This window comes from Otolemur garnettii, unplaced genomic scaffold (assembly GCF_000181295.1).
Source record: "Otolemur garnettii isolate 467f Iridium unplaced genomic scaffold, OtoGar3 scaffold00062, whole genome shotgun sequence".
NCBI lineage: Eukaryota > Metazoa > Chordata > Mammalia > Primates > Galagidae > Otolemur > Otolemur garnettii.
Genome location: NW_003852457.1, coordinates 6,950,883 through 6,966,326, shown reverse-complemented (window position 1 = coordinate 6,966,326; position 15,444 = coordinate 6,950,883). Strand labels below are relative to the sequence as shown.

At 48.9% G+C, this 15,444-nt stretch overlaps 1 protein-coding gene across 1 annotated transcript in view; it reads right to left on the bottom strand.

Annotated features, from left to right (window-relative positions):
• Positions 1-569: 569 nt before the first annotated feature.
• The window catches only part of NDRG1 (N-myc downstream regulated 1), a 53,690-nt gene continuing 38,815 nt past the window's right edge, over positions 570-15,444 (bottom strand). Inside the window, exons 9-16 of the mRNA XM_003792865.3 lie at positions 14,906-14,962; positions 12,804-12,907; positions 11,194-11,250; positions 10,338-10,389; positions 9,139-9,186; positions 7,411-7,446; positions 5,198-5,249; positions 570-2,475 (exon numbers count right to left, since the gene is read on the bottom strand). Of these exons, the coding sequence (XP_003792913.1) occupies positions 2,234-2,475; positions 5,198-5,249; positions 7,411-7,446; positions 9,139-9,186; positions 10,338-10,389; positions 11,194-11,250; positions 12,804-12,907; positions 14,906-14,962 (648 nt within the window). The 3' untranslated portion in view covers positions 570-2,233. The remainder of the gene's footprint in view (positions 2,476-5,197; positions 5,250-7,410; positions 7,447-9,138; positions 9,187-10,337; positions 10,390-11,193; positions 11,251-12,803; positions 12,908-14,905; positions 14,963-15,444) is intronic.

The window sequence follows — 15,444 nt, the reverse complement described above, 5'->3', positions numbered from 1 at the left end:
GACACCCCCCTCACCCCATTCTATGCCTGAACCTCTCAAAACCTGTTTACATTTCTTATATGTATAGTAGAAAACAAAAACACCGCAATGGCTGTCACTGGGAATGAGGAAAGGGGTTGCTTTTCTGTAATAAAATGTAAAAACAAATACAAAGATGTTTCTCTCTAACTGGAGGTCAACAAGCTTTATCCTCTTACACTTTGCCATCCGAGCTTTTGGGCACAATGTGGCTGTCTGAACGTGCTGTGTGAAATTCACACTGATGAGTGTAAGGATGTAAAATGGCTGCTTAATATTTTTTATAGAAGTGGTAATATCTTGGTAATCTTGGGTTAATCATACTATTAAAATTAATTTCATCTGTTTCTATTATTTTAGCAAGTGGCTTATGCAGCTGACATTCTAATTCTGCTGCACAGCCTGCTCTAAAGCAAAGAGCCCTGGGTTAGGGGCTGTGGCAGGGGCCAACGGGTATCACAGACCAGTCATCCTTTCGCTGAAAGTCCCACCCTTACACCTTGATGTCGCACACACTATCTCTCAGGGCGAGGAATGAAGACACAAACCACTGCAAAGTTACAAATTTATTGGTCTGGAAATAAATACAAATATCTCATTAAGAAACTCCTCTGGAGAGACTTGTACATCTGCATCCAGCCACTCTTGCCCTGATCCTCGACCTTTCTGCACGAGGTCAGGGGAGCCTCCAAGGTGGTAGGTGGCAGGTAAATGAGTTATGACCACTCACGCCACCTAGAAGGCTGGACTGTTTCCTTCTGCCAACTCTAGGGTCCCAGAAACCACCAGGCCCCCATGGTTGACTCTCAATCTTCAATTCCCTATGATCAAACTTCCTCTAAGAAAACCCATAGTTAGCCAAAATGGAAATCACAGGCAGTGGCACAGGAACTTGGCAGCTCCGCCAGCACGGCTCAGAGACGTCAGTGGTGCCGCCCCATTCATTGTCAGGAGGTTAGCAGGGCAGGAAGACAAGAAGGCGGGAGAAGGAAGGACAGTGCTGTGGAACGTATGTTCCAGAATCCTGGCATTTTCCCAGCCCTATTCCCCATGTGAATTCCCACCCCCACCCCCTGAGAGCAAACAGTCCTATTTGAAGATCGACTGATGTTACCAGGTTAGAAATGCTCAGCTAGTAAGTATAGATTCAGGACCGGTTGTCAAGGATCAGAAACTGAATTTAACTCAAGGACACATGATACCTGGGAAATGGGCTGGAACCCATGGAAATCACAATCATGAGGAGTCCCTCCCATCTGGGAATTCAAGGACCGGCCCACCCCAATGCCCTCCTCCCCACCCCCCTGTAAGGAGAATCCCTGCAGCCAGGTATGGCTGGCCAGGACATTTCCCTCCATTCCAAAGAGTGCAACAAAAATCCACATCATTTTCCCCCAATGAACAAAAATAATCACCTGCTCATGCGTCTGGGGTGGGAGAAGGATCTGTGGGGAAGAGGCAGAGGGTAGAGCCAAAGCCTTCAAAACGCACAACACCAAACATTTGCCATAATGTTCCTCCGGCCAAGCCAGAGCTTTGGTTACCTACTTTCATTGTACATTAAAAGGACGCTAGAAAAACAGGCGTGTGGCTTCAGCATTTAGAGGTTTATATGCACCAACTTTAAAAACTGACTCCTTCAAGTCAGCTATGCGGATTTGTTTTTTCCAAATGCTTCTCTAGCCTCAAATCCCACCTTTCCCCCCTTCCTATTTTGCCTATTTAAAAGAGCTGTCTACACTACACTGCTCTCCCCCTCTCCAAATCAGAAAAGAATTTGTTTCCTGGAACTGGTCAGCTTCCCTTTAGCTGGAGAGGAAACAGGAAGTGGATGGCAGGCCTTCTGATCAAGGGCCCCTTTGAACCAGGATGCACGAGGCAGCCTGGGCTTGGCTTCGTGACATGTTTACTGGTGTGTTTCTTGTTTTTGGCAGTTTGGTGTCTCTGAGGGAAGGTAAGAGAGTGGCCGCTGGCCACAGGTTAATGGAATAGGACACTCAGGTGCCTCTTTCCTTTGGTCCACTGCTGCCCTGCCCTCACTGGAGAGGGTGCCTGGGAAAGACCCAATCTGTCACCACCAGAGCTCACTCTTACAAAATAAGCTTTGGATTAATACCAAGTTAGGCGCATGTGGCAGGCAGGGGCGGGAAGGAGCTGGAGGGGAGGGGGCTGCTATGGAGATCAGAGTCCGGGGTCAGCTGTCTACCCAGGCCACCTAGCAGGAGACCTCCATGGACTTGGGCCCGGCGCTGTTGCCGGTGGCACCCGAGTTGGGAGTGATGTCCAGGTGGGCTCCCTCGCTGGTGTGGGAACGGCTGCGGGTGCCCTCGCTGGTGTGAGAACGGCTGCGGGTGCCCTCGCTGGTGTGAGAACGGCTGCGGGTGCCATCCAGAGAGGTGACGCTGGAGCCAGAGGCTGTGCGGGACCTCATCAGGCGCGTCATGCTGGCAGAGGGCACTGGGGAGACAGGAGACAGCTGGTTAGGGGGTGGGAGACTGCAAGGTGAAGACCAGATGCAGCTGTCCAGCAGCCATGACGCCCTCCCACGTGGACGGCCCTGAACAAGCGCTCTTCCTGTCCTGCCCCAATCCTTCCAGCAATGCGGCCGGAGGGGAAGCAAGGCCCAGGTGCGGGAGGAGCTTGACAACCACCCAGAAGTGACTTGACCCAGATCTGGGTCTGAATCCAATTCTGTCACTTGCTTACCAGCTGTGTGGCTGTGGGGTATCCCTCCAGCTTTCCTACCCCATCTACAAAATGGAGATCCTACACAGATGTCCACCACCCCATGCTGTCAGCTGTCACTGGAACAGAGGGGCATTCCTGCTCAGCCACACAATCCCTACACAACCACACTCAGGGCAAGTGATGCCGCAAGGCAGGTTTGTTGCAGAGCTGTTAGCAGTCATTGCTCTTTTCTCAAGAAGTCTAAAAGCCTCAGGCATGAGTGAGGGTGCCGTCCATACTTCAGGATCACTTCTAAGACTTCTAATGCCCTTGAGCGTACAGGTGCTGATAGAGTGGAATAACAAGAAAATAAACAAACAAAAAATCCTTTCTACCTGTTCTGGGTTGAATAGTGTCCCCCCTCAAATTCATGTGTACCTAAAACCTCAGAATGTAATCTTATTTGGAAGGAGGATCTTTGCATATATAATTAGTTAAGGACCTAGAGAGGAAATTGTCCGGGATTTAGGGTGGGCCCTCAACTCAACAGTGGTGTCTTTATAAAAAGGGGAGAACACACAGGGCCACGGGGAAGAAGCCCACACAGAGGCAGAGACTGGAGTCATGCAGCCTCAGAAGCTCTGGGGCCAGGACTGGCAGAATCTAGGAAGGGGTGAGGAAAGGTCTCTCCTAAAGCCCTCAGAGGAGCACAGACCCACTGGCACCTCGATTTCAGACTTTTAGCTTCCAAAACTGTGAGGAAATAAATTTCTGCTCTTTGAAGCTACCCAGTTTTTGAGGAGTTCTTAGGACAGTCCTGGGATACTAATGCCCACACAATTGCACATAATCACTGGGAAGGCCACCCTGAAGAATGGACATCAGACACCAAGGCAGCTGGGACGTCCCCAGTAAGGGGGGCTTATGTTATGTGCTAGCAGACATGGGAGTTGGCTGCTGATGGCAGACACTCCCCAACAGAATCCTTGCTATACCCAGTTCCCTTCCTAAAGAGCTCCTTTTGAATCTGGAAGGAATGAGGGTCAATCCCACTTCTATAGCTTACATATTGTCTTTAAACCTATTTTTTCAACCCCAAATCTGGGCGTTCTCCTGGCCAGGATGTCAGTGCTAAGGTGACTGAGGTCAGGTGACCAAGCAAGGCCATGCTCGACACCATTGTGTGGGGTGGAGGGGACTCAGCGATTGGTCACTTTCTTTCCCTTTGGTTGATGCCTTTGGGGCCACTGCTCTTTCTGCTATTTCCCCTAAATTCTATAGGATGCTTTGGCCTTCAGGAAAGAGAAGCTGATTTGAGAGAGGAAAAAAAAAAAAAAAGGGCCCATCCTTTGCTTCCCCTGAATGCACCCTTGAAGCAGAAATCCAAACAATGTCATGCCCAAGACAAGCAAGAGATTCACGCCATGCAACATAAACACGGTCTGTGCCGAGGCTCTCTCCATCAGGACTTCTGCCCGCATAGCCCAGCAGGAAGGCAGGCAGAGGGGCAGGAGACCCACAGGCAGAGGCTTTCTATTGGGAGAGGGCATCTTGGGACAGGGCTCCCGCCTGAGGCATGCAAGCAAACTTACCCCTCCCTGCTTTGCTAGAACTAAGCATGCCTGAGGCCAATCTTAAGACTGGTTAGTTTGCCAAACATCCTGCTACTATTTTCGACAACCCAAGAGATTAAGAAGACAAAATACTGAAGTTCAAAGCCTTCCTTCTTAAGAAGGGCAACAAATTAACAGATTGCCCAGTATCTCACGTGGCCACTATTCAACCGCATCTTTAAACCCAATAGCGTATGTCCTTGTCCAGGGACGTCATTTCTGAGAAAACGGCAGTAGGGCCTGACTAACGACTAAACTATAACCCTAAAGCAAGAAGCAGCAGGTTCTTGAATTATGTTTCTGTTTATCCTTCAATTACAAGATTGCGTGAGTTAGCAAACATGTGTTCCGTCTTGCACACGAGCAACTCAACCCTACAGGCCACTTATACAACTTTACAGTTCTCAAAAAATTCTCTAAGCCTCAGTTTTACCACTTACAAAATGAGAATAAGAATCTCTCATAGGATTACAGTGATGGTTAAATGAGGAAAAAGGCTTTATTAATAATCTGTTATCAAGGCCACCATCATCATCACCATGTTTATCATCACTGTAAGAAAGCATGGAACCAAAATCTAAAATATTTTCATTGTTTCTCATGTCCTTGGTGCTTAAAGGGATAGTCCTCATCTAAATCAACAAAAATTTAAAAAGAAAAATCCCCAGTAGGAAACACCTTCTGTGTGATGAAAGAAGTGAACCTTTCTAGTCTAAACAGAGACTAGACTGCTGCACACTCCATACCCCTAAATATTTCCTCCTCTGCTCTGCCCAGTATTCAGGAAGCTGAAGCTGGCCCAGTGCATGGAGAAGACTCATCCAAACCTGTCTCAGGCACCTGCATTTCCAGCTCCCGCACCACCCAACCCTCTCCACGCTGGGCAGCATCATACTCACTGTAGCCCATGCCCTGCACGAAGTACTTGAAGGCCTCAGCGAGCTTGGCAGGCTGCGAGAGACAAGGAGACAACGTGCAGTTAGTCACCAGGGTCCAGATCATCCATGACCACCAGCTGACTGAAGCCCCAAGTCAGCTTCATTCACTCACTAGCTCAAGAAGAAGGCCACCATGGGTTGACAGAATAAAGCAAAAGGAAAGACAAGACTCGGGGATACTTCAGGGACCACACTAGCTTTAGCCAGAAAGGGAAAGTTCAAGTTCACATCACAATTATAGGAATGTGGACAAGTTATGTGATTTGTCTGAGTTAGTTTTCTCGCCTATAAAACGGGCAGAATATTACCACCACTGCAGGTGTTTCTGGGGAGGCCGCATCAGCCAAAGTGATGTGTCCACCTCAGCGTTCTCGCTGTGATAAGGGCTCGGCTACATCATTCCATTTACCCTTGACAACTACCTCATAGGGTTAGCAGTATTTTACCCACATTTTATAGCTGAACAGACTTGGAGAGGTCAAAAGTGGTGGATCTTACAGATCAACACAGGTTGTCCAAACCCAGAACCCACAGCCTCAGGGCAGCTCACCCCCGGCCTCAATAGTGGCAGGCTGGCTGGTGGAGGGAAGAAAGGACATAGGATAAATAGATGGGTGAAAAGGGAAAAAAGTCAGATGGAAAGAAAGAAGAATGGAAGGAAGGAAGGATGGACTGTTGATAGATAAAAAGAAAAAAGGGTCAATGGCCACAACGAAGGAAAGAGAGAACGATGGATAAAAGAAGAGAAAGGGGACGAAGAAAGGATCAAAAGAAGGAAGGGACGTTGGTCAGAAAAAGCAATTCATTAATTGGGCTACTTGAAGTGAAATGAGCCAGAAATGCTGAGAGCACAGCCAGTCCTACCAGTTACTCGCAAGCAATTCATCTCATGTGTACTAGAGGTGAATCCTCAGGTACCAAGGGCATATTTGCAGGCTTCAAGTAATTCCACCTGTTAAATCTAATACCCTGAGCCTCATTCTCCTGTGACAATGAGGAGTCATTGGTATTGCACCCACCATTCCACACAGAGCCAAACAACATTTAAAGGAGAGACTATGCTTAAATTGCCCTTTGAGACTTGTGTGACAAGGGCAAAAGGACAGGGGAGTTGGGGCTGCCGAGGACAGGATGTGGAGAGAACCAAGAACATGTCCTTGGGAACAAGAATCTCTGGGCCCAAATTCTGCCCTAGTGGGCAACCATGGGCAATCTCCCCCGTCTGTTAGCCTCCGTTTCCTCTTCTATGACACTGGGACAAAATGCTTGCTCTTCCTGCCTCCATGGATGGTTGCAAAAATTGACCCGAATCAAGGGTGAGAAACCCCTTTGTAAACACACACCCAACCAGTGAGGCACCAGGGGGAGGCGTCTGCACAGGCATCGCCTTCCCTGGGCGGTTTCCTGGAAGCCTGTGCTTGCCAGCTCCTGCTGTGGCCCTGAACATTGTTTTGATTATTACCCAGGGTCAGATCTGTTCTTGTTCCAAGTAGAGAAAGGAGGAAAGAAGGAAGAAAGGAGACAAGGAAGGCCTTAGAGGAAAAAAGTGACCAAAAATTCACATAATTTTTTGATAGTTCTCATTTTAAGATAGAATACCGAACTCTCATGATGTAAAATTGTAAGAATATAGGTTAAAAGTTCACTTGTTAAGTGGGTGGGGTTATTTATGAGCAGGAACTAGAGGAGTGAGTTGTGCAGTAAACATGCTATATCACTTGGTGTTTTCTTGTGTACATGCACTCAAGTGCACACAAATGCATGCAGACATGCATGTACACACATGTGAACAAATGTGCACATGTATAAGCAGAGACATCTGTGCACACCGTTTGTTTTAATCTCCTCTCTACCCTTCTCTTCTAGGCTGGAGCTCCCTGGGACCCTCTGCTCCTGCAGAAACCTATGGCCTTTGAGGCAGGCACGCTTAGATTCTGACTCACGATGACCGTGTTTCCACTTGGCCTCTAGGAACCCCAGTACTATCTACTCCACAGCGGATCAAATGAGTCCTTGTGAACAAGCACCTTTTATAAAGAGTAACACGCCTACAAATTGTCATCTCATGTCATGTGAGGCAGTAAGGACAAAGGCCTTACCAAGTCACAGAGGCATGCACACTGCACCCGGGGGAGGTGTCAGGTGCTTCATGCAAAAGCTAAGGTGGCACTCACCTGGGAGATCTGCGGGAGACCACCACAATCCGCCATCTAGGAGGAAGGGAAGCCAGTTAGTGCTGAGGTCACCTGTGCTCTAAGGCCAGTTCCAAGTGGGCATCCATCTACCTGTCACCCTGCCCGCTGAGGGCAACGGGCCACTGAGTAGGTGGAGGCTCTGTAGCCCCATCAAGCAAGGCTGCCACTGCTTTCGTTACTGTCCCCTCAGTATCAGACAGTGTCTCCATGGAAACCACTACCTGCAGCTTACTATGTGCAAGACACTGCAAAGCCCTAGAGATAATTTCACTCCATTCTCCTGGAGCCATGGAAGGCAGAAGCCAGGCTGGACAGAGCTGAGGGAATTTGCAAGATTCTGGCCAGGATCTGTCTGACCTGAAAGGATTTGATGTCATCCCCTTTAAGCATATTCCCGAGAAAGAATCCCTCATATGGACACTGTTAGAACGCAGCTCCTGGCCCAGTGAGTTGCCTGGCTGGCCACCCTTTGTAGACACTGTCCCTTTCAAAGTTCCTATGAAATTACCAAACCTAATGCATTGCCATGTAACGGAGGCAATTTTAGCCATGTGTTCATATGTGTCCCAACGTGGGAGTGAGCAGGGCCAAGGGCTGAGGGGCTCTTAGGCAGCAGGGTAAGGGGCGGCTGGAGGGATCAAGGGTGGGCCCTAAATCCAGTCACTGAAGTCCTTCAAAGAAGAGAGCGATTTGGTCACAGACACAGAGACACGCAGGGAGGATGCCAGGTGATGGCTCAAGCAGAGACTGGGGTGATGCAACTCCAAGCCCGGGAGCACCAGGGGCCGCCAGCAACTACCAGAAGCCAAAGAGGTGAGAAGGACTTACTCCCCAGCACCTTCAGAGGAGCACGGCCTGACCAAAACACAGGTTTTAGACTTTGTGCAGGAATGAATTTCTGTTGCTTTAAGCTACCCAGTTTGAGGCACTTTGTAATGGCGCCCCCAAAAAACAGCGTTATAGGAGTCTGAAGTCTAGCATCTTCTAACCTTGCAGGAAAGTGCAGGGGAAGAGCCTGACACAGGAGCAGCCCCCCCACTCAGTATCAGACAGCGCCTCCTGCACACTCTACTCCCATGGGGGGAGTCAAGGAACAGCGACTCACAGATGTCACTTCCTTAGCCCTCCCCAATACGGGGCAGCTGCCTCATCTCCCCATGGGCCCCTCTTGGTCACCTGCCCTCACAGGGTATGACAGGCTGGAAGGCCCTTCTTGTGCTGAATCTTTACCCAGGGCTGCCACAATGGTCTGTGGTCTCAGTTGTTGTACCATCAGATGTAACTGACAGGGCACTGGCGGAGATTGCAACAGACCCTCAAGTCCAGCTAGGAGACAGTGAGCATGCCAAGTGCTCCCAGGAGCCTGTTGGAGCAAGTCCTGCCCTTCCAACACACAGGGAGAGGTTTCTCTTCTGGGACAAGAGGGCCCTCCCAGAGGAATATCCCAGGCCACTCTAGAGACAGCTCCTGCCAAGCCCTTCCTGGCCTATCCCTCCCCAGAGCCCCATGACTCCTGAGATCTCAGAGAGGGTTCATTACAGCCTGAGGTCGACAGCGAGCACCCAAAAATGTTTGTAAACCAGATACATTAAGTCATTGTTGGTTTCTGACTACGAGCTCTGCCTTGTTCAGACAGAACTCAATTTTGCAGAAAACTCAAGGGTTTCTAAGAAAGAACAAATGCAAACTGTACTGATTTCCCTGTACCTTGAGGAGAGTGGTCTTTGTGGGGTCCAGCTTCGAGTTGCACTCCACCTGGACAAGAAAGAAGACAGTTGTTAATTTTCTACTGGAGCCAAAGTCAAAACCTTTCCCCCTTGCCTGCCACTCTGCCACTATCGCCAGAAACTCCAATATTCCCTCTAGCACAGAAGAAAAAATGTGGGTTTCAGGGGGCTTTAAATCCCAGCTCTTCCATTAGCAATTGTGTGACCTTAGACCACTTACTTAACATCTTTGGGCCTCAATTTCCTCATCAATAAAATGGGGGATAAGTGTTGTAATGAAGATTTGCTAAAGTGTAGAAGGTGCTCCGGAAAGCTCTGCTAAATGAACATCTGCTTTAACCTGCTTCTGCCAAAGATTCAGGTTTATTGTCCCCAGAGCCAACAACTATTCTTCATATTAAATCACATTGGCCAAATTGATTTTCTCTTCATTTTGTCACCTTGGAAGTGGCATCCAGAATTGGGCAGAATATCTATGCAACCTGTGATGTTCACGATGCCCAACATAGAATATCCCCTCCTGTGATGAGAATAACATATCTCTGTTGATGTATCCTCTGATTATCTCCAGTGGGTCTGCCTACATGAAACCCATGGTTCACTGAGGCACCCTAGGCCTCTACTACATGAACATCTACACAAGGCATGCCACCACTCTGGGACTCTAATCACTAACCCCTAAGTCTCCCATCTCCCCAGCTGGGGGGTCGTCAGAAAAGCTCTGTCTTCTCTTTTCCTCTGCAACATCACAGGTAGGAATTAAGGGGCAAAATGAGTCAGACAGCTTTGTCTAAGCCCCACTTCCAAGGTGTCTCTCTCCCCTGCCAATCAGATAGGGAAGATCCCCCTGCTTCCTGAAAAAGACTGTTTCTTGCCCAGGAAGCCAAGTGGCAAACACATGAGAATAAACAAGCCAATGGGATGCAGCCAGCAGGTGCAGGGCCAGGAGGGAAAACAGAGGGCCAACTGCCAAGCAGCCAGGGCAGGCAGCTACCAGGGAAAGAGACTGATGGCTGGGCCCTCTGCCTCAAGGCCAATAGAACATTTGAAAAATGTCACCTAATGTCGCCCTGATGGAGGCAGGGGAGGGAAAGGGATGGGCAGGGCCACTTTGCACAAACTCAACCAGACTTGGACTGTTCAGTTAAACCCAGAAAGCAGCTGTTGATTTCCACATACCACAGCATCCACAGCAGGGGAGCTGTCCCCAACAACCAGCAGAGCAGGGCACCTGGGATTAGGGAAAGACGGGAGCAGTGAGCATAAGGTTCATGTAAAAATTCTCACACTTCCAGGTCTGCCAGGCTGGGATTAGGAGTCTAAAAAATTTATTTTACTTTCCTCAGTACCCTTTCTTCATCCCAGTACCCTTTACTTCATTCTCCCTCCATCCTCTGTTTTGCTCTTAAAATAAAATGGGTTGGTAGTCATTTACACCTTAGAATGAACGTAAGTCAGAGAAATTCTGTGTCCTGATGTTTATATTTTAAAGCATCCCCTCATCAAGGATAGATGAGCAGAACTTTGCCAGTCAAGGCAGAGACAAGTACAGCACATGTGACAAAGGGAATGACATTCAAAGTTCCCGAGTGCCAGACAATGTGGTGCACTCAGAAAGCCACCAAAGGATACCATCATGCCCCCTGGAATCCCAGTTAGTTGTGTTCAGGACTGGCTTTCCCTCCAGGACCTGAAGTGCACTGTAAGGAGGTCCTGTGTCAGTTTCTAGGCTTTATGAAGCAATGCCTAGCACAGTTAAGGACACAGTAAATAAAGTACAGTCATCATTCCTTCCCCCAAATCAAGGGTTCCACCAGGTCGTGGGGACACCCCAAGAACTGATAAGACTTGCATACAAAGAGGGCTAAAGAGGGCTGAGCCAGACTGGGCACCACTCAGTCCCTGAAGAGAATCCGTCCAGTTCTCCCTGACTGTACTGTCCCACCACAAGCACGCCAGTCCCGCCAAACTCACAAGGAAGGCCCACTGCAACCCTAAGCAGCCGTAAGTGGTGGGGGACAGAAAAGCAACTCACTGCAGGGTGACCGTGTGGGTTCCGGGCATGGGTCTCTCTATCTCCAGGTCCCGCCGGCTGCAGGCAGAAATCACACCATTAGCATCAGCAGACCCTGCCCTGGATGAGGCCCCCACCCTGCTGAGCCAAGCCCAGAGGTTCAGGACATCCTGGGAAACCTCCCGCTCTGCCAACCCTGCAGCTTTCAGGATAGCACAGCCTCTTGGCATCCACGGTAGTGGTTAAAGGGACAGCATGCCTTAGGTGTTTCCAGTGACTGCAGCCCATCTCATTTTGTCCCAAATTAGGCTGTGATTTTTTATTTTTTTAACAGGAGCACAAATCACGCCCTCCACTAGAGAGGGTCCACACTCCCATCCTCACTCAGAGTCCCCACCTGAAAAACAGGCTGGCCTCCCAAGTGGCCTTCTTGCCCCGTAGTCTGAGCCCTACCCTCACCAACTCCAAGTCCTCTGAAGTGCAGCCACATGCTCTCTTTAGAACTCAAACCTGATCCTTTCATTCCTTCCTTTCCAGCCCTCCATCAGTTTGCCAGTACCACTGTGGGGCCCAGCATGGGGCTGGCCAGGTGCCACTCACCCTCCCCTGCCTGTGTGCAGCCCGCTCTCCGCAAGCAGGATTCAAACCATGTTCTGCTGCTTTCTGGCTGTGTGACCTTGGACAGATTACTAAACCTTTCTGTGCCTTTAGTTTCTCAGCAGGAAATGACAATGGTTATATGTCCTCAGAGTGGGGTTTTCAAGAGGATCAGTTAATTGCTATGTTGTCCATGAGGGAGAGGAAGAGTGTGGCCTTTGTGCTGGTTTCCTCTGTGTCCCTAGTGCCTAGCTGAAAGCCTGACCCCCCTCCAGCTCTCCGTAAACGTCTGCTAAATAAACGCATTTTGGAGCCTCTGCTTCATGGGTCACTGAGAATATTAGAGCCTCCCACGCTGAGATGCTGGCAGGACTGTAAGAGGAGACAGACACCAAACTCTGCTATACACACTAATTAACTTCATGACGTCAAGTATTAGCATCTGAGACACAAACCTGACGAGGCTCACTTCTAACCTCTTGGTGGGAGCCTCTGTGCAGAGCTAGCATGGCAGGCTGAGTGCCATGGAAGATTCCAGAATCCATGGCTGTCTGACACCAGGGACTCTGATCCGTGCCTAGCTGAGCTCCAGATAAACACCTTTGCAGAAGATTGTGTTCAGGTCCTCCTTGTCCCTGAAACCACAAACTCTCTCCTCGAGGGCGTCCTGCATTCCTCCTGGCCTCCCAGGCCGCTGAGCTGCTCTCTCACCTGACTTTTCTCACACGGCCTTTCATGAAGGTCGTCACAGGCACTGACTATCAACCTTTCAGGTGTGTAATCACAGCCTTCTGATGCCTGGTCCCCGGTGGCCTGGAGGAGTAGCTCAGATCCTTGTGAGGTCTGTGGAACTCCAGAACCACCTTCCATACCTGGGGTCCCTTCTGGGCACTCCTGTACTATTAATCTATTTGCTCAAATTCAGGGCTTGCACCTTCCACTAATTTTACAAGGCCCCGCTCCCTCGCCTCATGTCCTAGACCTACAGCGGGGCCCTGATAAACGGCAATCCCACAGCCAGCCGACTCCAGTACCTGTTGTAGGCGTTGATGAACAGGTGCAGGTTGCCGGGGTTCATGTCGTTCACGATGTGCTGGCGGTAGGTGTGGACCACCTCCACGTTATTCTGCATCTCCTCCTGCATTTGGAGAGGTGAGAGCACATCCTTCACTGTGCTACGGCCCTGGAATGGCCACTATTCTCTCTATTCTCCAGGTTATTTGGGCACAAAGTAAAGACAACGACTAATCCACAAGCCAGCTATGGGACCAAGGAAATCTCTGGGTAAGCAGCATACCAGGACCCAGAAGCACACAGGGGCTTGGGCTATCAGCTGGTAGCAGGAACAAGCCCAAACTCAGAAAGGTGAAGCACCTCCTCTGGGCTCATCCCCCGGGGGGAGGGGGGGTTGATTTGAACTCAGTCCTTCTGCATCTAGAGCTTAGCTTCAACATTCTCCATCTGGGGGGTGTATTTTTTAGCCTCTCTGAGCCTCAGTTCCTTCATAAAAGGGGAATGATATTACCTACTTGACCAGCTTGTGGGACTTAATAGAGGTGTGCACACACAAGCCCTCCACAAACAGTAAAACAAGATGCGAATGTTAGCAATTATTTTTTTAATGGGAAGAGTTTAAGTTTTTCAAGCTTGAAAAACAGAACCAACTCATGTAACTGGAAGTCACCAGAAAGGCAGAAAGGCCAGCAATTTCCATTCCCACAGGGGGTACAGCAGAGCCTTGAAGACCGTCAGCCTCTGCCTTCCCTCTCTCTGGACGCTTTCAAATGTGATTTGGGACAAATGAGTTATAAGCTTGCTCTGTTTCTCATTTGTATAATGTCAGACACTGTAGGTTTCACATGAAGTCTGATGAGACCAGTGGCAACCAAATCAAGGGGCGGGGGTAGCAAAGAAAGCCCATGTCAAGCTTCAGCTGCATCAGAACAGACCATGATCATTTAAGCAGCAAGGAGGCCAATTGGCTATCAACAGAAAAACCAGGAAAAAATAATCTGAGGGATTACACGGGGATTTCTATCAAAACATAATTGCAGCAACTTGGGGGCACCAATAAATATCCTCACCAGCCAGTCTCCAAGGAACTAGGGGTACAATCAGGTCAGATGCCCAACTCTACACCTGACAACCCTTCTCCAAAAAAGTAAGAAGCACCAGTTTGGAATTTTTCTGAATTTCTGTTAGTTTCAGATGACACACTCAGGGCAGACAAAATGTGTTACATACTGTGACATGAACCATAAATGAGGAAAGAGAACTACGGGAGGCCTCATAGTGGTCCCCTCTAGATATGTCCATGTCAAACCCCTGGAACTTGTGAATGTAATCTTATTTGGAAAAATGGTCTCTGCAGGTATAATTAATTAAGGATCTTGAGATGAGATCATACTGGATTATCCCAGTGGACCCTAATTCCATGGGAAAATATCCTTATCAGAGAAAAAACACAGGAGATTTGAAATAGAGAAAGTCATGTGAAGTCAGAGGTCATGTGAAGTCAGACTGGGTGAGCTCCCACTCGCCAAGGAATGTCGGCAGCCCGCTCTCCCCTGGAACCTGTGGGAGTCACAATCCTGCCAACAGCAGATTGAAAGAAGAATGGACTATTGAAATACTCAACAGCGCGAATAGATCTTAAATAGTTATGCTGAGGGAAAGAAGCCAGATAAAAAATAAGCACATGCTGTGTGGGGCCATTTATATAAAAATCTACAAACTGAAAACTAATCCATAGTGATCAGAAGCAGATCAGAAGTTGCCTAGGGAGGAAGAAGGGGAGGATGACCACCAGACACGGGGAAACTTTTGGGGTGATAAAGGTATTCATTATCTTGGCTTCTGTGAAGGTTTTACAGATATATGCATATCAAATGTAGCAAATGGTACACTTTAAACATGTACAATTTATAGTACTTGAATAAGGCTGTTAAAGGATCTATATATAAAAAGAGAAGAACTTGTCACTCATGAATGAATATTGTCACATTATTTCATAGGCATTGGGATGGGGTGCCACTGACTGTGTCTTGTCTGTCTCCACCCCCGCTGGGCCCTGTGCTGAACATCACACAACTAATTGCTGAGTGTGGACAACACAATTCCAGGTCATGCCACTCACCTTCCCAAAGAGGTGGGACACCACCATGTCAGGCAGGGCTTGGGTCCATCCGGAGATCTGCAGAAGATCAAAGTAGGTGGATTAGGAACAAGAAATTAATAGGAATTAACAAGGTCAGCAAAACCACTCTGCTCTCTAGAGCAGATGTCAAGCTCCCCTCGCAAATAAAACACCTGCCTTGGTGGGAACTCGGTTTCTGTCTCCAGTTCCCACTGGACCTGAGTCCCTGGATAGCTGGGCCTGGGGCTCCTTCTAATCCCTCATTCCCAGAGCCCACGCACAGGAGGTTCACAGCAAATCGCTGCTGCATAAAGACCCAGCCAGCTCTTAGCTTGTCTGCTCAGAAGTTCACCAGTCCCTCAGCAGAAGGCCCCCATTCACCTCTTGTAAACACACACTGGGCCCCTCAGTCTATACCCTAAGTTCTGCCTGGCTCCGACTATCTCATATCTATCATCCCTAGCCTTCTCTCTCAAGCCAGTTTCCTCTTTCTAAATATACTGAGACACCAATGACCTCCTCTTTACCACTCTCCATGT